We start from the raw sequence: 22,079 nt of genomic DNA on the forward strand, positions 1-22,079 counted from the left end.
ACATCTCGGAACATTAATGATGCTCACAAACTACTTTTAATGTTTGCCATTAAAATGTACCTTTTAAATGGAACTTTTTGAATCTTGTGACGTTTCAGAGCTTCAGTAACAATAACACTGTAAGATGACTCTTCACCACTAAGTGTTGAAGGGGGAACGGAATGGCTGTTTGTTCTCTGTGACATGATCTGTCCTGTCAGCGGTTTTCAATGTTGCCATCTGCTTCCTTATTTATGTTTTTTCCCTTTTTTTCCTTTTTTTTTTAAACATTTCATCTCCGCTGCTTATCGGTCCATCAAGTTTAATTCCAGTCCCGTCCATCAGTACAATTGTGCCCCTAAAAATACATAAAATAATATATTAAAACTAATTACTTAAGATAAGTGGAGATTTGGGGGTAAAAAACATCACATTATATAGGGGCATAGACAGTATATTTGTACATAATTGACAGGTTTTTATCCACTGGTAAGCATGTAGGAAGACATGGTTCTAAACCTGGGATAATTAAAAATGTAATATTATATTTGCATGCGTATTTGTGTTATTCATAAGTTATTTTTTCACACTTCAGTTTTCTCTTTCACACATCCAAAAAATAAGGTATTCAATTAATGAGCATACCCAATAAGTGGCATGAGTTATTTTTAAATTAGCTCAGCTTACTACCAGGTTTTTATTTTTCAGTTTCTTTGTCTGCAGGGATATCTTATTGAGTCATTCGATTTTTCATAGTGAAAATTGTTATAGATTAAAAGTTTAAAAATAATGGTTCAAGTGGATAAAAAATGACTACAAAAGTTGCATTAATTAAATACATTACTAATAATTGTGTTAATGTTATGTTTTAGTCATGTATAAAATGAGTCAGGCATTTTCTATTTAGGTCCAGAAGGGCCAGTGTCCAGCAGTTTGGTGATTTCTCTTAAATTAAACCTTTAGACTAAACCCTAGAAACTAACAGACTAGCTGAATCAGCTGTGTTTGAGCAGGAAAATCATCTGTGTTGGACTCCGGGCCTCCAGGACCAGAAAGAAAGAAGCCTGGCGTACATTTGAACTCAGTGCATGACTTCTTCAGTGTGGCAGCTAATGGATTGCTGAAGGGGACAGCAGAGGGAGCCAGATCATTGCATTAGTAGCCCATGTAGACCTGTCTAGCCATGTGTGACACTCCATTGCCAGAATCAAACACAGTCCTCCCTGATGAGAAATCCTTCTCTGATTGGACACTCCTGCAAACGTCCAAACTGTTTCATTTTCTACATAGTGTGCTACTAGTGTGAGACTCATTTGTTGTGTGTGCATCACAACAAATCCCCTCTTTCCACATTGATTTGTTAGGTCAAGCATTTATTGGCACCCTCCACAAATATATATATATATATATATATATATATATATATATATATATATATATATATATATATATATATATATATATATATATATTTGTGGAGGGTAACTACAGGGTTCTACTGAGCCACCAAAAAGAAATTGTTTCCCATGTTATCTATGTAGCTGCAGCCAAGCACAACTGCCTATTGTATTAGTTGAACCGCCAACTTAAACAAACACATGTTGATTAACAGTGAATATTCCATCAGAGCAAAGATCACTCAGGCTTCCTGGAAGTCTCAGACATGTCACTGGCTGTAAATACAAGCTGTAGTCAAACCAGGATTCAGTTAGTTGTTAGAAATAAGAACCGACGGCTGCAACTCGGTGCCAAAAAGGTTGCTTTTAAGCTTCAACATGCAAGAAAATGTTCTCCTAATCTCTCATAAAAGTTTAAAATGTCTGTATTTAATTTAATACAGTCTTAATCTTTCTAATTTAATTGAATTTGATGTCATGAATTGCCCTTAGCCTAGTGTAACAATACTACTACAGTCTCATAGGGGCCTAGCAGAAATTAGCATTATCATAGAGGTGAGTTTTACCTCCAATTTATTGCCACCTATTGCTTGAACTTAAGGCCTACTTCTAATAGTCACTATTCTCCACTAGTACATAGTACTGGTGTCTGTAAAATCGTTTCTTTTCTTTTCTCTTGCTGCCTGTTTGGATATGCAAAGTTTTGTTAGGATAAATATAATAGGAAACAATGTCTTAGCTCACATCCTGTATAGAAACCGACTTGTGTGAATACGTGTTTGTTTGTATGTACTGAAAGCATTAGTGACAGCACTTAATCATCAATGGTGGTTGTGGAATGTTGTGCTCAAACTGGTGACTGACACCTTACACCCTGACATATGGCTGTTGCAACCAAACTGGCATCTGATGTCATTCTGACTGACCTGTAGGCAGCCTCCAAAACTGCAGACTTGACCCTGCCGCCAAGGGTCAAGGAGCATGTCACCAGGGCCAAGTGGCCACATCAAACAAACAAACTCATTAAACCCCATGACATGGTCCATACACCATAACACTCTCTGGTATCCTAGCAAGCTGATACTGGACTATTTGTGCTGCTAAGTGCCATTACGCAACACAGTTTAATGATCTACGCCTATTTGTCATTCAGTGGTTGACTAAGAGGCGAACGTGTAAATGAACTCTTCATATTCTGCAAAGCAAATTTTCAGCAATTCAGCAAATTCAGGTGTTTTTGAGTTTTGAGTTAAGTTGTTAAGCATGAACAGCCCAGCATCTCAACAGGATAAACTCAAAACTTTTACTTTGGCCACTCCAAAACCTTAATTTTGTTTCTTTTGAGCAATTCAGAGGCGCTCTTGCTTGTGTGCTTTAAGTCATTGTCCTGCTGCATAACCCAACTGTGCTTGAGCTTTAGGTCACAAACCAAGGGGCGGATGATCTCCATCTGATGGAGAGCAGAGCTCATGGTTTTTATCAGTTATCACAGGTCATCCTGCAAGACTGTTGGTATGATGAAATAAGACCAGTACTGTAATCTCCCACATGTTAAACACAAACATGATTATCATGAATGAAGATAAATTAAATTTACGAACATGTATTTTTGGAATTCATATAAATCATTAGGTCTTCTCTGAAGGCCTAAAGTCCCTGTGGGTTGACCACTGTAAGATTTGGACTATGGATGAGGTCAAGGTTAGTGTTAGGGTTACACTCGTTGGGTTGAGGTTAACATTAGTCTTACATTTGGCCAGAATTATTGATAACCAACCAATAAGCAATACATCTGCTTCACAGCCCTCAGCAATCAGCAATCATCAATTCAGAAACTGCCTTTTCTGCAAATCTTGTGCCGAGCCCTGGTTGCGAGCAATGTATACCACTTAAACTGGAGGCTTATTATTTAGTGATTTTCATAATAAAATATTTATTATGAGAAGATAACGTTTATGCCTCCATTCTCTATTGCTTTTAATGAGTCAAGAAAAGGGCGGCATGGTGGCGCCACAGGCAGTGCGTGTGTCGCACAACCGTAGAGGCTTGGGTTGTGGATTCAATTCCCACTCCAGTCACTGAGTACTTTAGTTTCCTCCCAAAAATGCTCATGGTGAGTAAATTGACTATGCTAAATTGCCCCTAGGTGTGAGTGCTTGTGCTTGTGTGTGGTATCATTCAGTGAGCTGGTGCCCTGTTAAGGTGGTATTCCTGCCTTGCACCCAATGACTCCCGGTATGCCTTTGACCCACCATGACCCTTTTCAAGACGAGGTAGATGTGAGGATAGATGGATATATGTACCAACAAAAAGTGCTTTCAGACATAGACCTATGTGGGTATAAAAAAAAGAAAAGAAATAACTATTAATAAATAACTAGCAAATATGACTTTTATTTTGTATCAGATTTGACACTTCAGGAATTTATTGCTCATAGCAGATGTATTAAATAAACTAATGCATATAGAAAATTGCATTTTTCAAATTTAGAAATCTGTTATTTTTATATACATTATTTAGTATTTATTTAAGATAAATAATAATTTGATTATTAATGATTCCACAGGAGCATCAAAAACTCAAATATGTAACAGATATGATACACAATACTGACCTGTGTTAAATACAGTGAAAGTTTTTTTCTTCATGATTATGCTTGTGCCAGCCCCTCCTGTTTAGGGCCCTGCGCAGATGTCCTTGTTTAGTGAGCACTGCAGCTGCACGGCCCGAGCACAGGAAGAGCTGTATTTGTAAGGAAGTTTTCGTCAGGCCTGGGCTATGTTTCGTTGCCTGGGGAACAGCAGGAAGTGTGCGGCTTCCTGCTCTCTAAGAAAGAGTCCTGCCTGCTGTCTGCTGAAACCACTTTAAATTCCCTCCCCGGCATTAGCTCGGATGTTGTGTACACCTAAGTGCTGTTAATCTCCTACACTCTATGCTCTCTTCCTTTTCTGCTCAGTGACACAGGCTTATCAATCCAGGCTTATCAATCAGTAACTACGATGGGTTCTTCAGTTCTCCACTGTGAAACTTAGAAGTAATTGAGGTAGTTATATATGACTGATGTAATAAATATGAACTAGCTGATGAGTCTCTAGAGCTTAAGCTGGTAAATGTTGTCTAGCTGAGACTAAATATAATTAGTTTAATCATAGGTCAGCAATACATTTCTATATTTAGTGTACAATATTCACTTTTCCACACAAATTAGGTTAGAGAAGTACACTTGGCCCCAAAAGATTTGATCCCCAGTGCCAGCAACAAATGGGGCATTGGAAGTCCATTCTCAGTACACCTAGCTCTAGAACATTCCACAAAATTAAGCAAATTCAGATATGCTACCACCCTTTACCCACTGTCACAGTCATATCAGTATGTTATGACCATTCTTGGTTTGGAATGAACTCGGCCCAGGACATCACAGATGCCACTTCTCGGCGTTTGCTGCACATGTAAATATACGAGCACACCAGTCATTTGTAGCAGTATGAAAAATGATTGTCACTGGCAAAGGGCACGATTTGACAGATGTCCAAAAGGGCATGATAATAGGGGGATAGCATCTCAGAAAAAGAGGGACACGTCACAGTGGAGGAGTTAACCTCTATAATGAACACCTTCCATCACCTAATACAGTCCAGGCCACAGCGTCTTGCGAGTGTCAAGTGTGGTTATTCCCACTATTAGGTTGATGGTTATAATATTCTGATACAGTTGTGTGTATATAGCACAAAGATAAATAATGTGTATGCTGAAATTATTTCAGTATATGTATTATTAGTTGTTATGTCAGTTATTTAAGTGTACAGAAACAGATTTTCAAGTGTTTTTAAATAAGGGGTGGGACGTAATATCACAAAGATGTAAAGGGATGGGGTTACACAGTTCTGGGCCTGTCACACTAAAAGCAGGTGGGAGTTAAGGGATTGGGGAGAGCTTGGAGGTGAATACCTATCAAGAATAACGGTACGAAGACCTTGCAGGCACAAAAAAGTTTTTTTTTTATTTATTTATTTTTTTTTACTATATACGGAAGTGGAAGTCTTTTACAGTAGGAGTGATATGTTCCTGTTGTCTGGTCTGTGTAAGAACCCTAGCAGCTGCATTCTGGACATACTGCAACCCACAGACAGGAAGGCCAAAAAGAAGAGAATTGCAGTGGTCACACCGAGATATGTAGTGTAAACACAGATGAGGGCCTGAGTGACAGAGTGGGAGAGAAAAGAACGTAAAGTAGACCAGCAATGTTATCAACTGTAACGTTTGTAATGTTCGTAATGGCATTTAGCAGACACTCTTATGCAAAGCGACTTACAAAGTGCTTTGATGTCCATTATGGGAATAAATCCTAGCCAGAACAATATAGGTTGGTTTTGAATCTGATGCGAGTGCCTACACAGAGCCAGTAAAGAAGCGCAGCAGAGGCGTGACATGAGTACACTTCAGAAGGTTGCGACTGGAGACCTGGATATCTGAATACTGGAGACCTGCATATCCGACCACTGGAGACCTGGATATCTGACAACTGGAAACCTGGATATCTGACCACTGGAGACCTGGATATCTGGCCACTGGAGACCTGGATATCTGAGCACTGGAGACCTGAATAGCTGACCACTGGAGACCTGGATATCTGACCACTAGAGTCCTGGATATCTGAACACTGGAGACCTGGATATCGGAACACTTGAGACCTGGATATCTGACCACTAGAGTCCTGGATATCTGAACACTGGAGACCTGGATATCTGACCACTGGAGACCTGGATATCTGAACACTTGAGACCTAGATATCTGAACACTAGAGTCCTGGATATCTGAACACTGGAGACCTGGATATCTGAACACTAGAGTCCTGGATATCTGAACACTGGAGACCTGGATATCTGAACACTGGAGACCTGGATATCTAACCACTGGAGACCTGGATATCTGAACACTGCTGTATGCAAAATAAAGTGGATGATGCTTGGACACTGTGCTGTTAGAACATGTGATTCGGTTGTTGTTGTTGTTGTTAAGGCAGCTAATGCAGAACACTGCAGATGAATAAATTGGCGTTCATGCATCACATGCTGCAGTGTTAGTTTCAGTGTGCTTATTTTCTTGTTTTAAAGCTGCTCATAAATGCTCATCTGTAGGCACCATCATAACATCAGCTTGCATTTCAGTTGGGCAGGGTGGGGGTTGAAGTCTTGTTCTATGTGGGCCTATTAAATATACGCTTTGGTTCAACAAAATTGCAAGTGACCTTTTTATTAGTATTAGGCAGGCCCACCATCAATCAGATACATTGACTGGTTTTATGACCAGTGACAACCAACGGAGGCATCTGATAAAGGAATTAAAATTCACTTACTCTCGTGATTGATGGACAGCAGTGGTGTGGAAGGACCCTGGCAATGCAAGGACTTTAGGTAACTGTATATTCTGCATAGCTGATTCTGGCTGTGGTGTTTCCTAAATGAATGGTTTCCTAAACCTAAGAGTTTGTTATTCAGTTTTTGTAACAACCAATCAGTAAAGTAGATATATACAGACCCTTGCATTTTAAAGGGATGACATAGTCAATAGCTATGTCAGCAATTGCAGCACAGTCACTGGGTATGTCACTCCGCCCCAGCGATGTATTTTGTGCAGGTGCGAATGGTCACAATGTTAGATTGGATGTAGTATTTGGGTTGCTCTGTTTTTTTTTTGTTCTTAGATCTACTAGTGTTTGCCTTGTCCTAATATAGGCAACTCCAGAATTATTGGCACCCCTCAAAACTGGGCATCAACAGTCATATAAAATAAACAATACATATAATGATGATGAGTGTTTCGTTTGATTAAACAGTGTACACTGTTTTCCTGCGAAGTAAATATTAAAGGTTGTACACATGTAAAATTCCTTACACTACCTGTTCCTGAACTCACCTCTATAAGTTCGAACGAAGCTACGAAGTGTAGCACTTGAACAGCAAAATGGCACTGGAGTTACGACTGAAATCATGTGACGTGGTCAGGGGAGATCAAAATCTTTCATTTTGCAGTCACGCAGACCAGCATCACTTTTGGCAAAAACATAGGCACTGCATTCAAGATAAAGCAAATGATACACACTGTTAAATGGTGGTGAACCGTTGATGTTTTAAAGCAGATTTGTTGGTAGTGGTCCAGGTGATCTTGTGAAACTCATCACATCAATGTTCACGATTTTGCTACAACACACCATCAAAGTTCTGCAATGGCCTACTCAATCTTCAGAAACCTGTGGTGTGTATTAAAAGGCAGTCCACAGAAATACACCCCAGAACGTCAAAGAAAAGGAAATGCTCTGCATGGAGAAGTGGTCCGAGATCCCTTAGCAAGTGTTCACCAGCCTTAGTAAGCGTTAAAGAAAATGAGCAAGCACCTAGCAGCCAATTAGCAACACCGTAGCATATTTAGTATTTAAAGTACAAGGCACTATATATTACTAAGACTGCACTTTTGTTTCTGGTCAAAGGTCATCATTAAAGGTCATCCATTTGTACACCCTGGGCTTTATAGATGACTGCTCTGTACTAACTGTTGTAACTGTGCTTTTCTAAATTGCAAAGCAAAAATAGAAACAGTATTCTATTCCAAATCAATCAACAAATTTCAGTCACCTAATTTACAACACTTGCTTTCGATGTGAAATTGTCTCCTCTGGTCAACAGTTACCACGCAGTGGTTTATGAGCAATCCCTCATTTCACATACCCCATAAACCTCTTCACAATGCAGGGGTTATCAACTGGAGAGGACTAATAGTGTGTCATTGCAAATGGACCCGAAGAGAGAGTGAGAGCGAGACAGCGAGGAGAAAATTACACAGTCATCATATGATTCTCTTGTACCCTCCCCTAGGCAAGTGTGAATGAGTCTCTGTCTGAATAAGCAGCCACATTTATCTTCTGTCAATAACAAATTCTTTGGAAATTGCCTCATCAGCTCCAAATAACACGGTACCACCCAGCTGTGCTTTTGTTGTTGTTTTTTTTTTTTTTTTTAACGAATAATTACATCTACGAAGCTCCATCTCAGACAGGATGAAAAAGAGAAAGAAGAGTGTGTCTGGGAGGCAGCTGTCAGAGAGGTCGGAATAAATGTTGTGTGGCCAGGCGGACCAGCCGTCTGATTAGTCTCCGACACTGGCCGTTTCATCACAGCCAGTCAGCTGATTGCGCTTTTAAAAGGTGCCCTTTCAAGATACTTTCAGGTACCATTCATTGCAAATCCATCTCCCAAGGACAGTTAAATCAACAGCTGCTGAAAGCACCGGGCCACGCCAGACTCTCACACACAGAGGTTTAGGTTTTACCTTTGAACTACACCACAAGTCGTTAGTACTTGTTATATCGTCCACTGATCTTTTCTTCATCATAAGCTTTGGTGCGATTTAAATTACGCTGAGGGATCTTCAAAGATTACACTGGCCACAGTCGAACAATGAAAAAAGGGTTTCAGGACAAACGCCATCATTTGAAGATGACTGACTGGCCGCTTCGTCAGAAACCTTGTAGGTTCACATTGCTGGTGTGCAGTTAAGCAGTGTGGTTCATCTTTTACCATGCACATTTGAACTTTCTCTTAACCCTTTTGCCCTTTCTGGTCTGTTTCTGAGCAAAGAATCGCTCTTGGATGGGTATTTTTGGGTGGTGGACCACTCTCACTTGGCAGAGACACTCTAGCTCTTAAGATCCTTTGGCCCACGTGGGTCTTAGTGGTCTGTTTGGGATGGTGTCCTGTTGGAACACCCAGTTGTGTTCAAGTTTCAGCCGTCTAGCTGATAGTTTGAGGTTATGCCTAAGAAGTCTGAGGTATTCCTCCTTGTTCAGTAATATTGCATCCCTTATGTGCAATGTACCACTTACAGCCCCAGAGTAGGTTGCTATAAAAGTTTGCTTAACAGTTGGTGCAATGCTCTTTGGGTTGAATGCCTTACCTTTACTCCTACCAACATCTTTGTCTCATCATAAAACTTTCTTCCAATAGGCAATTTCTTTGTAGTTTGTTCATTATCGGGGGAGTTTTTGGGACAGGGGCTTCTTTCTTGGACGCCAGCCTCTCGTCAGTCCATGGCAATGTAAAACTTGCTTGGCTGTAGACAATGACAATGCTGTCCCAGCAGCTTCCAGTTTATGGTAGGCCTGAATCAATTTCCCTTTTAGGTTAAGGTGACAGTTTGGGTCTTCTTACAGACCATGGTAAAGTGGCTACACCTCCCATTGTGCTGTATGTTGGTCAATCCAAAGAGAGCTGCTAAATAAACTAAAATCTATTATGTGGATGGTAGAGAAGCTACCGACTGCAGTTAATCATGATCACTAACAGGAAATTAGAAGGCTTTGGCAAGGTAAGACATGTTGGAACTAATACTAATAACTAATACGAATCTAATTGGGCAGAAATCATAAAGGAATCACTGAAAGCCCAAAATTGATATGACACTTATGTCCATGATGAGTGTATGTACTGACCATAACTGTCCATCTTCTTTCTGTGAGCAAATATAGAAAGGATTGGGCAAAAGATTGGGCAAAATGTTCACTGAGGTTTATGGTGACACTGTAAACATTAAGTCTGAGCAACACATGAGCTCAATTTCACAGGCATTTATGGCAACAAATGGGGCATAATTAATAACCTCTTTTTAAATGGATATATCTTCAATATAACACTGCTCTTTAAAGAATGACAACAGTCCAATGCATTTTCTTTATATAAATATAATGAATTCGTTCCGAGTCTGTTCCATTTACTTAGGAATTCAGGAATTGTTTTCTTGGGATCTTGGGAATTTAGAAAATCTATAAAACAAATATTTATTAACTAAGGCAATCATCAGGGATAAAGAGCATACTCCATTAGCTACGTACTTACTGATGCATCAGTTATTGAGTGAAATGCAACGCATAGCAGACAGCGCAAGTTAAAGTTGCCTTCTTGTGGAAAAAACTGGACATGTGACCACAAATGAATCAATGTGTGGCTCAATAAGATGTGGACAGAACACAGAGCTGTAATTAAACGCATCATTCATCTTCGCACATGCAACAGCATTGCTACTTGATTACAGATTTGTGCTTTTTAAGTTCAGAAAGGTAACTGTGCTTTGGGTCATTTATCAACTTGTCAGATGCTACTATTGACCTTTTGTAAATGCAGCAGTTCATTTTTTCTAGAATGTCATGAATGACTATGATCACAGTGCCAACGGGCCTGGTTTATGGCGTTTACTCCAGTTTCTGCAAGTGTAATATATGCAGCAAGTCAGCTGTTCGGGGGATATGTTAACCAGTGGCAGTTTCTTGGCCTGTGACCACTGAAGGCTCCACTGGTGCTCAAATGTCATCGACACTTCACCACATCTTCTTTTCAGGGTTTCAGTCAGATGGACTTCATCCAGTATGTGTTGTGTAATTCCTGCTCATGCCATCAGAGAACGTCCAAGATGGCCCGAGACAAAAGCCTATACTTTGTCACCACACTGTGGATTGATTACCAAAGTAGATAGGGGCTCAGCTCAAACGCTGGTCTGCCCAGCCCTCATATGATTGCGCTGCTTCCTGTCCACCATGCAGTCTTTATGCTGTAAAGGTTCCACGGCCACATTCAAACCACGCTGTCGAACTTCGCTGCACTGTCCTTGGTGGTCAAGGCATCTGCTAGTAGAGAAAGACCGATCCTGCGAAAAATACAGCAGTTAGAGATAGTTTCGCTCTGTGTTCTCTCTCGTTCCATTGCATGCCTCATGGTTTCCAAGTCAAACAGCGGGCAGTCTTAGCCGGACCAGGCCGGCTCACCTTTTGATGCGGCTGATCTGCTCGCAGAGAATGGAGAGGTACTGGGTGAGCTTCACCATGGCAACGATGAGCGTGCCCATCACAAGCGTGCACGTAGGCCACAAGAGTGAGGAAAAGATGGCGCTGCGGCCATACAGCCGAGTCAAAAGCACATTGTCCTGCTGCTCGGCTGGGTCGTAGTAACACGGCACCTGGTGCTGAGTCTTCAGACGCTCGGAGATGTTCAGCACTAATGTGTGCATTGCTGTGTGGTCCTTACGACACTTTGGCACATAGAAGCACTGCACGGAAAAAGAATGAGGTGCATTTAGCTACAGGTACACTGTGCTGAAAGAGTAACTTCCAGACTCTACAGCCATTTAAAACAAACAGTGCAAATATCCACTAAACTAAAAGTATTGCTATTGTACTGATACTTTACTTGGCTAGAAATAAAAGCGGGCCCATTAATAAACTATTTTAACGAAGAATCTAAAAATGTATTTATTAAATACAAAACAATACAACATCTCAGCCAACAGATGGTGGAACGTGGGCTAAGTGGGTTCCAGGTGGGTTCCAGGTGGGCCTTGGCTCTGTGTTGTTACTTGGACATAGTTGGGCTTCCCAAATGGGCACCATTATTACAGCCCACCCAAATCTCACATGGATGCCATCTAGGCACCATTTGCGGTGGACAACCCAGATGGGACCCATGTTTAACACTTCCTGGTCCCATCACTGACCCTGGTGGGCAACCATATGTGGGGCAGACATGACAAAATCCAGGAACTGGTTCCAATTTGGGCTAACATGGTCATGTCATCTGCGATATCGGTAGGACCCATTTACATGTATTCAAATGTTTTTGAAAATCCTGACAATGTTCACCAGTGCAGGGTTGTTGCTGACTGATGACTGGGCTTACTTTTTCACTACACTGAGTCACAATGTACTGTTAACAGGTTTTTAACTTGATTGCAAACATTAAAAAATCTTAATGAACTATGACTTGATCATCATTAACCAAAGTCTAATTTGGAAAAAGCTGAATAAACATTTCTGCCTGATCAGGAGTGTGTATGTGTTTTGGAGAGGACCAAGATTGGGGTCCACTGCTGTAACTGAGGGCATTCTCTGGTCTGGTTCAATCAGATTCTGGTTCATTTTCACCCTTGGTGCGATTTGTTTGAGCAGGTGTAAATACTGTAATCACACAAAACAACCACACTGAGACCCTCCAAAGGAGGTGGTCTCAGTCCGGTCCAAAACAAACTCTGGAGTGGTTTGTTTGTGGTGAGAACGTGAGCTGACCCAACTATTTTTAATCTTGGTGCTCTGCTGCTTTGCTAAACGGCTAAACAATTTTCATAGCCTAGTGTTAACCTGGTATACTGCCCAGATAATTACTACAGCTATTAAGTTAAATTGTTAAATTGCACAGGAATACACACTAGTCCAGAACACAGGGCCTTCTTCCTGTATTTACTTTCTCATAGGGTTTGTCGTGAATCATTTTGGTGTGCTTTTTTCCCTGTGTGAAAGCAAAGGGGAAAATGCTGATTCAGACCAGAGCAAACCTACACTACACCTAACCTAACACAAACCTAAACTACAGGTGTGAAAATGCCCTAAAAACATTACAGAGCTAAATATTCAGTCTCTTCTCCACTGTAGCCATGAAATTAGTACCTGTTTTGGGTTCCCCAGTAAGCAAAGTGCTTATTGATTTATCCTCACACGACTTGTAATTCCGCCGGGGCAAACTGCATGATCAATTAACCAGGACATGAAATACTAATGAATGTTTAACCACTAATACATGTGAGTGCAATAATGACTCAGCAGCAGTTACTGAGTTTCAGTTTTTGTCTCACCATTCAGTGATCATGAGGACAGAATGCTCTTGCATTAACTCAATACAATGATCTGCTTTTCTGACACACAGAACATGTTGAACTGCTTAAAATGAGCTGTGTGTTCCTTTTACAGTGACATACAGTCATATACTGGAACTTTTCAATGAACATGTCAAGTTTAATACCATTTAGAGACGAGCGCTGTTTTCTGCTTGTAAAGAAACTGCAGTACTGACCATCGTAAAATACTGTTAAAGTAGTACCACAGGGAGTAGAGAAGTTAATAGGATCCTGGCTGAAAAAGGAGGCCGTATTTCTGCTTCTTTCTGTTTCCCGTTGATTTCAGAGTGTGTAACTGCTTCTGCTATTTAAGACATTTTAACACTTTGTTTAAAAAAAAAAAAGCCCACATAGTGACTTGCAGAAGCGTTAAAGAACATGCAAACGTACATATTTATGAACACCTGAATGTCAGTATCCACACGATGATAAGATGTTTAATAAAGCATATTATAATTACTTCTATTGGTAAATTACTAATATTATATTGACATATTTGTAACACCATAAGGTAGACAGCTGTTTAAGATGCTCTAGAATGGAACATTGTATTTACCTTGGCATAGTTGAGAAATAAGAGTTCATGGGACATGCAAGAGACATAATGTGAACCTCAAACGCTGGTGTGTTCTCTTTCAAAAGCAAAACCCAGGTAATGGAACTGTACAACAGGCCAATTCCAATTGTGTAACTGGCCTGGGCCACTTCCCAAAATTCATTTATACCCCAAAAAGGATGGAAGAGTAGGCCATCCACGAAAAGCCTGTGCATCCATGCCAGGCTAAAAGCCTACCCTAGCAGACCTATCTTCAGCTAGCTAACTGCACATGGAGACGAATGGACATTGAGAGGACACAGAAGGGACAGCAACACTGTCCTGTAAAACTGTCCTAAAACGTTACCATATTGGTTACATTTACATTTAAGGCATTTAGCAATGTTTCGCTATTTACCCAAGAATAACCTCAGCTAGTTTGAATAGACTAAAAATTCAGTTTAGACACTACAAAGCACAAGTCAATATGGTTACAATGTAGCTACTGTGAGTTTTCATGGTGATGTAAACCAGGCAGCAAAAGCAGTTCTTCTTTTTTTTCTCCACCATAAAAGTCAAAAAATCTGATTCTAAATAAAAATGCCATAAATTGGTTCTCAACCAGAGTCACATACGTAATATTTCTATATCAAACAACAGCCTAAATACTGAATGCATGCATTCTATGATACACTGGAACACCAGATGTTGATATACTGTAGCTTAAAATTAAAATCAAATAGCTTCCTTATATTCCCAAAATTCCCCTAGACGATTCTAAAATGTCAGCTGCTCTGACTGTGCGTAGTGTTTAAGACATTTGGCCTATTCCTTGTATGCAGAGTGTGGGTCGTGTGATTTATATAAGCACCTCGGGGTTGGCCTCCTGGGCCTCCTCATTGTGGGAGAGGCGCAGCACTCGGCCGGAAGAGTTCAGGCTGACGTACACCTGCAGGCATGGATATCTGGAACTCTTCCAGCACTCCGAACCACAGCTGTAGCTGCAGTTAATCTCCGATATTATGCTGGAGTTTAACACTGTGCAACTCGACTCCTCTGTCCACACACTGAGGGAGAGAGAGAGAGAGAGAGAGAGAGAGAGAGAGAGAGGGAGAGAGAGAGAGTAATTTTGAGCATTAGGACCCTTAGTTTGGCTTTTTAGTCATATAATAAGACCATGTATCAGTCCAACAAGATAATAAATCAGAAACAATCTTGAGACATATTATGTTGTCTCTCGTTATATGTAGCACTGTTGTAGAATAACCATTAAAAACACCCTTCCTTCATCTGCGTGTGTATAGAATTATTTTATAACAAACACACTATGTGATGTTAGACAAGGCCGTGGGCCAGTGTGCTTATACGACGCTAGCGATGTTAGACAAGGCAGTGGCAGGCTTGTTTATGATGTTGGATGAGGCCCTTGCTGGTGGTAATGCCATGGTTTCAATGTTGGACGTTTTGGATGCTGTGTTTAGAAGTTAGTGGGTCGGCAAACTGCCTACATCGCTATCGCAATGTTAGTATGCTGGCTAATTGGCCTTGTCCAACTATTGTAACCTAGCACATCATTTTGAATTTTTGCGTGAATTCAAATATTTCCACTGTACCAGCAAATATCTGTTTAACCCTAGATGGCTATCCAAGCGTTGCAAAATTTGTACGATACCATGAGATAACGTCATGGCAAGTAATTAGCAAACTGTTGCTACAATTACTGTTGCTGAGAAAGCCAGTTCTCACAAACATTCACAAATGGGACAAAACAATGCCACAAAGTCATGTTACCCATCTATCATCCCTTTTCATGTCTTTTAACATTCAGAGGTCTCTCCACTGTCCAAATTCCTCTCCAATGTGTCTTCGCCCTCTTCTGATCTAAGAACTTTTCTTTTTCTTGGATTTTGTTTGTCAGATTTTTGCCTTTTTGACTGTTCCTCGGCCATCTCTTCTTAACGATGCATGCAGTTCAAAATGCAGTCTCCCCTGCCCCTCTCCCCACTGCTGATTGACTGGAATAGTGTTGTGTGGCTTGACCCGATCCTTTTTTTTGTTTTCCATTTACAGAGCCAGGGCTGAGTGGGAACAACTGACTTTTTTGCCTAGCACCCAAACAGAACAGAGAGCTAGCGAACTATGAGCAAAGCATTAAAGTTCAAATACACTATAAAATAGTATACAGCATAATTAATTGCTCCTACGTAGTTAGTATTACATGTATGAAACTGTTTTTTACTTCACAAAGTCATCTATCCCTATAACATCTATTCCTAGTAACACTGTATACGCTAAGGTTACAGAGCACTATACCAAGTTCTGGTATACTCACAACAGACTTTTTCAAAGTACATCTGGCAAAAACACAACAATGATGACAGAAGCACAATCAAACTGTCTGGCTACCAAAGACGTTTGATTACAGGTAGTGGAAATGAACACAAATCATCTTGGTACAATCAACTGCAGCATTGCTCTCCCACATCCCAAAACAGCATTTTCTCTTCAGTCTCATAACTATTTGAGGCAGTGCTTCACTTCAGTAAAAAGTGACCATGCCATGGCTTGTTCAAGGGATTTTCAATAAACTAGGTACTTTTGACCTAGGTACTAAGTAAAGTGTCCTGAAATGTCCTGTTTGTGAATCACTATTAGATGTAAGTAACAGTTTAAGCCTCTTAAGAATCCTTTATTCCTAAATATGACAATCAAGCACATTTAAAATTCTCCACTTATCCCCTTAACACTCCACAACTGGTGGGGTATTCTCTGGGAAATGAAGCTGGTAATAACACTTTTGGCCCACTTTCAGACTTTTTTAAGCTCTAAAAACCTGACTGATACTGTATTAAGTGTCATAGGCACATTCCATTGTTGTCAGCATTGTTTTTTATGAACAACTGTCATCATGAGTCACACAAATTATATAATCTTGCTATGCATGTAATTACCTTGACTTAGGGAATATGCCAAGCTGTCATGCCGGGTCAGGCGTGGCAGGGAAAACAAGGAAACACTTGCAGGGATGAACAATGCAAGACTTTAATGACAAACAGGGCAATGTAACAAGAAATAACTGAACAAAATATAACTAGGGGTGTACCAAACTAGCTTCCCCTGGGTGTCCGAACGGCCGAGTCGCTCGCTGTCTTCAAACGCAGACTGAAGACCCACCTCTTCCGAGAATACTTGGACGTATAGCAGAGTACTATGGTCACCTTATTGACTTGTGCTTAGTAATATCTAAAGCTTAGAGGTATCTTTGAACTATTAATCTATTCTAACTAGCTGAGGTTTTTCTTGGGTAAATAGCAAAGCACTTTTGTAAGTTGCTCTGGATAAGAGCGTCTGCTAAATGCCGTAAATGTAAATGTAAACTAAGAGACAGAACCAGAAAGCAAAAGCATAACGTAGCAACACAAACTGGGCAAAACAACACACCTGGGACTGGGAGGAAGCTGAGTGAGATACAGGGGAACACATAAAACATACAAAACAACCAAAACACTAGGTGACTAGGCTTGGGCGTGGTGACAAACACAAAACAAGAGGGCTTCGGCAAAAATAATGAACATACGAACAGTGGCGGTGACAAGTGGTGGCAAAACAGAATCAGAATACCAGGGCAAACAAGAGAGCAAGGTTACCAGATACTAGACCAGACAGAAAATGCCTAAGTCAGAATAGGGGAACCTTGAACACACCGTGGAACGCAGTGGTACAGAGGTTGCAACAGAGCTAAGAACGAGTGGGAAATCTTTATATAGGCCTGTGGGCGGAGTCCTGGGATCGCCCCTTGGGAGAGATAACGAGGTAACGAGGGCCTGACAGAAGCATTCTACATTATTATGTATACTGCATAAGGCTTTCATATAACATTATGAACACATGATCCATGAGAAGCATTACTCAAGTGTCAAGTGGTGAACTTTGGAAAAAACTATGTGTATTCATTTATTTATTTCAATCCTAATCAAATCTAACACTACTCGCCATGCAGAACTACTAGTGTTCATACACCTTCAGCTCCCCTTGGCCCCCTTTCCTTACCTTGCTACAGAACATTTGTATGCATAGAATGCAATGACATCAAACTCAATTACATGTGAGGAAGTCCCCCTTTAGTTCCAGCGTCACCTCTGGATTATCCCATTTCCACACTGATGACTTATTTTCCCCTTGACTGCAGGTGAGTCTTTGGAAGTGTTACGTGGCAAGTGGCTTTACTTTGGGAGTTCCAACAAAACTTCTGTCATTAATCAAAGTGTACTTTACTTGAACTTTGTAGAAGGGCGTGAGACTGGTTTGCTGAGACTTAGAACACTTGTTTCTTGGTTTGTGGCGGTAGTGTGGCCTATCATCAGGCCTTAAATGCCTTTCTGTATCACGAACAGCCCTATTTATTATAGTGACCACAACAGGTGTGTCCATGATAACTGTTCATCAGAGTGCGGCGTGACATACCGGAGCTCTTTTGTTTCAGGTGTTTGTGTCGTGGATCACGTCTCGCCCCTTTCTGCCGACCAGGCCTTCTATCTGACACTTGGTGTGTATCAGAGCTCCATCCCTGAGGCTCAGCTGTGATATTAACTGCCTCTGGCACTTCATGTCAGTGCTTCATCCATGTGCATTCTGCGCTGGGTCAGAGGTATTTGCACATGCTCACAGCAGCTCAATATTAGCCCCTGACATAGTGGCTCAATCTGAAGCTTACCCCAGAGTGCTTGACCACTGTCGTCAATACAATTGGCTATTTACACAGATGGAGATGGAGAGCCTCTAGGGAAACATACACAACAAATGTGCATTACAGATTTTGGACAGATTTGGTTCATCCACAAAGGCATAAAAACGTTCGTTTTGGATCTCTCTTGCAAGAACAACAGCACTGCCACACAGAGTTTAATAGTTATATTAAGAGTTATAATTCCTATGAATTTTTTTTGTTATTTTAATTTTCTTGCTTTCTTTGCTTCTCTATATTCTTGCTCTTATTCTTGCTTTATTCTTAGCAGTGGTTTCTATAAATATTCTCAATAATGAAAGCATGGTTTAATAAATAATAATTTATTTAGCATTGGTAGCTCACTGAATCATGGAATTTATCCCAGAAGTGTGCATTCTCCAATCATCTAAAATAGTTATATAATATAATGTAATATAATATAATAATATAATATTTACATATTGTTTTACTGACCCTATTCATTTGTTTTTGGTCCGCCTACCTTTATTGTGAGTGAATCTTTTTTATATTGCTTGGTTATCGATTTTGCCTCATTACTGTTGGCGTGTGGGCGTGTTGCCTGCTACTGACTGCTAGTCACTGTACCTGCTGAGTGTATTTCTACAACAGCGGAGTAGTTTTTTAGAGCAGTAACTAAATGATGTGTGTTACATTTAAACTGACAACATTTGTTGCATTTCCCACTTTCAGTGGTTGTGCATTGCCAAATTTTGCACTGTATTGGAATGTAATTCTTAATGCCTGACTACTGGTGAGAAAACTCCTGCCTGAGAACAGTGGAAGAAATCTATCAAGAAAAAAAATCAACAAAACTATAATAATAAAAAGGAAAATGCAAAAAAAAGGAGGCAGCCACACCCTGAAGGTTAGAGGAGCTGGCCTTATGACAAGAAAGGTCACTTGGTTTGATCCCCTGAACCAACAGGACATGACTGAAGTGCCCTTAAGCAAGGAAGCTATCCCTCAACTGCAGCTAGGGCTGCCCATCACTACAGGCATGGGTCCTTACTATTGGGTTAAAGGCGTAGGTCAAATTCCTGTGTGTCAAAGAACTGATTTATTGGTTCTGAAATTCTGAAATGCATTTAGGTAAAGCTGAACAATTCTTACCAAATGTCCTGACTTGCACAACAACTTAAGATACACATTAGATATTAACACCAACTACATAGCGCCAAAGCAACATGTTTAAGACCACTACAGAGCTTAGCAAAGGATGGTCAGAATGCAAATATGCCTATCAAATATCTTACAAGCTACTTATCACAGTTACATGGAACAATTTGGCAGTCTTCACTGATCCTAACTTTAACCTCAACTCAAATTCCAACCCTCACCATAACACTGTTAAGTATCGACTGAGCTTCAACAGATAGGTTGTTCATAATTTTGACATGTGTAGATCTATGTACATCTATAGATATGTTTTTTGTTATTTCTAGAAGAATTCAGATGCTCAGTCAAACCTGTTAATACAGAATCAAATACTAAAGATAATTCATATACTGCCTTATATGTAATAATCTAATTTTATAGCTACATTTGAACAACATTGTCTCATCATTGTCTTTTAAAGCTCATACCTTTTACACACACTGAAGGTTAGTAAGTACTAGGAAGGTTAGCAGGTGGCCTTACCTGTCTGAGTAGGAGCGCACCATTGTAATACACAGGACAAAGTACATCATGACAGAAAAGAGGATCATGCTGAGGCCCAAAAGAATAGCTCTGTCCTCTCCAGCCTTCAAAGCGGTCACAGTCTTCCTCTTGTCCAGAATGTCATACTCCCTGATCTTCTGATAAATGGTTCTGGTAAAATGGCATAAATAATTGGTGGTATCAGAACATACATGAAAAAGACAAGAATCAGAGAAGAAATAGAGTCTACATACAACCAGAGTATAACGCCTGAAAAGCCCACACAAACACACATACATACACATACACACACAGAAAACAAATGACTAACAACTTTGCTTTTAATACCTGACTGACATTCAGTCAATAAAACTCCAGAGACGTAATAGAATTTAACCTCAAAATCCCACTTACGTAAACAGTTCCACTGAAGTCTATTAGAGATTAAAGAGCAATCAATGAATGATCAATGGTAGAATGGTAGAAAGTTAAAGTGGGGCTGAATCACAAGCTCTGCCTCAAGAAGCAAGTGCTTCATGCAAAATCCAAAAAACCTTTACAAAAACCCAATTTTAAACCGAGATCTTAAAGCAATATTTGCCTAAATGCAACTACAATTTGCTTTAACATTAAATAATGTGGGTCTGGTTATTATTACAGATATTATTATGGTTCAGCTTGAGTGCTGGCTGTAGACAAAGAGATAAAAAAAAAATAATGCCAGATTTTTTCCCCCCTTATGCCTCATTTAACCTTTGTGTTTAACAACTGGAATGCCATTATGGGAATATTTGAAATATTCTTGAACAAAGAACATTTGATGCATCGATGTATGGCAGCTTTATCAGCTCCAACCAATGCTCTGTTTTTCTCAACATCCCTGAACAATGAACCACAATATATGACCAATTCTTGTTGTTTACATCAATTGGAAGTTTCCTCTTTTATTCATAATGACAAAGTGTCGTACCTTCTTTCGTTTCCTGATCCCTGAGCTCCTTTGGTTCCAGCCCACAGGAACATCCTCCCAGCCGCTCCACTGTGTCTGGCACTCTCCAAGGCACTGGTCAAGGACTGATGGGACAATCTACCAAGGAAGGAACACACACTCGCAGTCAACCATGAGCTCACAGATCTCATATCTCACCATTGTTCCAACCAGTGGTTGACAGGAGCTGGAGAAATGTGAATCTCTTACAAGCAAGTACTTCTCTTCGTGTCAGGTTCCAAATCCAGGTCCCTCCCAGTGTCCCAAGATACTTCCCCCAGAGCAGAGGGAGGGTTAACCTCCAACCCAACTTAAAGCATCAAAGAAGAGTCCCCATCAATGAAACCTCTTCATCGATTAAGTTTTAAAAAGCCCAAGCCCAAAAGCCGTAGTCCTGAAGAAAAGTTCTTCTTTTCCAGAGCAGGAAAAGAGCAGGTGACAGCAATTAAAGGATAATCCTCCAGTGGAGTGAAGTCTGTCTACCTGAAAAAAGCAGCTCTCCACGAATACGGAGCACATCAATCGGCGGGGCCGCCTTCATCTGCTCCCTCATTTCCTGCCCGCTTGTTTGTTATTGACTATTCATAGGCGTCGAGCAGCGGGATGGGGGGATAATGAGGAGAGTGGTGGGCAGGGAGAGGAGCGCCCACCACGCCATTGATCCCCGGCTGCGCGAGTGAAGGGACGAGTAAGGGGAGAGCGAGCAAAGCTCTGCTCTGTGCCTCCTCGTCCTAAGCTGCCAGACTCTGATTGGCCTTGATGGAGAGCGCTGTAACACAGTGGTGACACAGGTGTTTGGACCCCTTGCGAGTCGCGACTGACTGCACACCCCTGCACGTGTGATAAAGTGGGCTTACTTGAAGTCCATTTGATTGTGCTGTGTCTGTGTGTGCGTGTGTTTGTATGTGTGTGACCCAAGATGGGATATAAAAGTTCAATGAAGTCCCTTAATAGACCTTTCATTTGCAGTGCTATCCTCTTTAAATTCTAGGCTTATGTTATATTTTTCTGACTGTCTACTGTCAATTATTCAGTAAGTTATGTAGGGATGGGATAGAGGAACTGAAGCCTAGAACCTGTGTCCAA

At 40.6% G+C, this 22,079-nt stretch overlaps 1 protein-coding gene across 2 annotated transcripts; it reads right to left on the reverse strand.

Annotated features, from left to right (window-relative positions):
• Nucleotides 1-9,922: 9,922 nt before the first annotated feature.
• Nucleotides 9,923-21,665, reverse strand: s100p (S100 calcium binding protein P). Of its 2 annotated transcripts, XM_072660393.1 has the most exons (6): nucleotides 21,204-21,665; nucleotides 20,976-21,092; nucleotides 20,006-20,176; nucleotides 14,492-14,687; nucleotides 11,188-11,468; nucleotides 9,923-11,069 (listed from the first exon to the last, which is right to left on the reverse strand). In XM_072660393.1, the coding sequence occupies exons 2-6, from the start codon at nucleotides 21,026-21,028 to the stop codon at nucleotides 10,997-10,999; spliced, it is 774 nt and encodes a 257-aa protein (XP_072516494.1). In that variant the 5' UTR covers nucleotides 21,029-21,092; nucleotides 21,204-21,665; the 3' UTR covers nucleotides 9,923-10,996. The 2 variants fall into 2 exon arrangements, with proteins under 2 accessions (XP_072516494.1, XP_072516495.1); XM_072660394.1 differs by having other exon boundaries at nucleotides 9,923-11,468.
• Nucleotides 21,666-22,079: the final 414 nt, after the last annotated feature.

This window comes from Salminus brasiliensis, chromosome 17 (genome assembly GCF_030463535.1).
Source record: "Salminus brasiliensis chromosome 17, fSalBra1.hap2, whole genome shotgun sequence".
Classification (NCBI taxonomy): domain Eukaryota; kingdom Metazoa; phylum Chordata; class Actinopteri; order Characiformes; family Bryconidae; genus Salminus; species Salminus brasiliensis.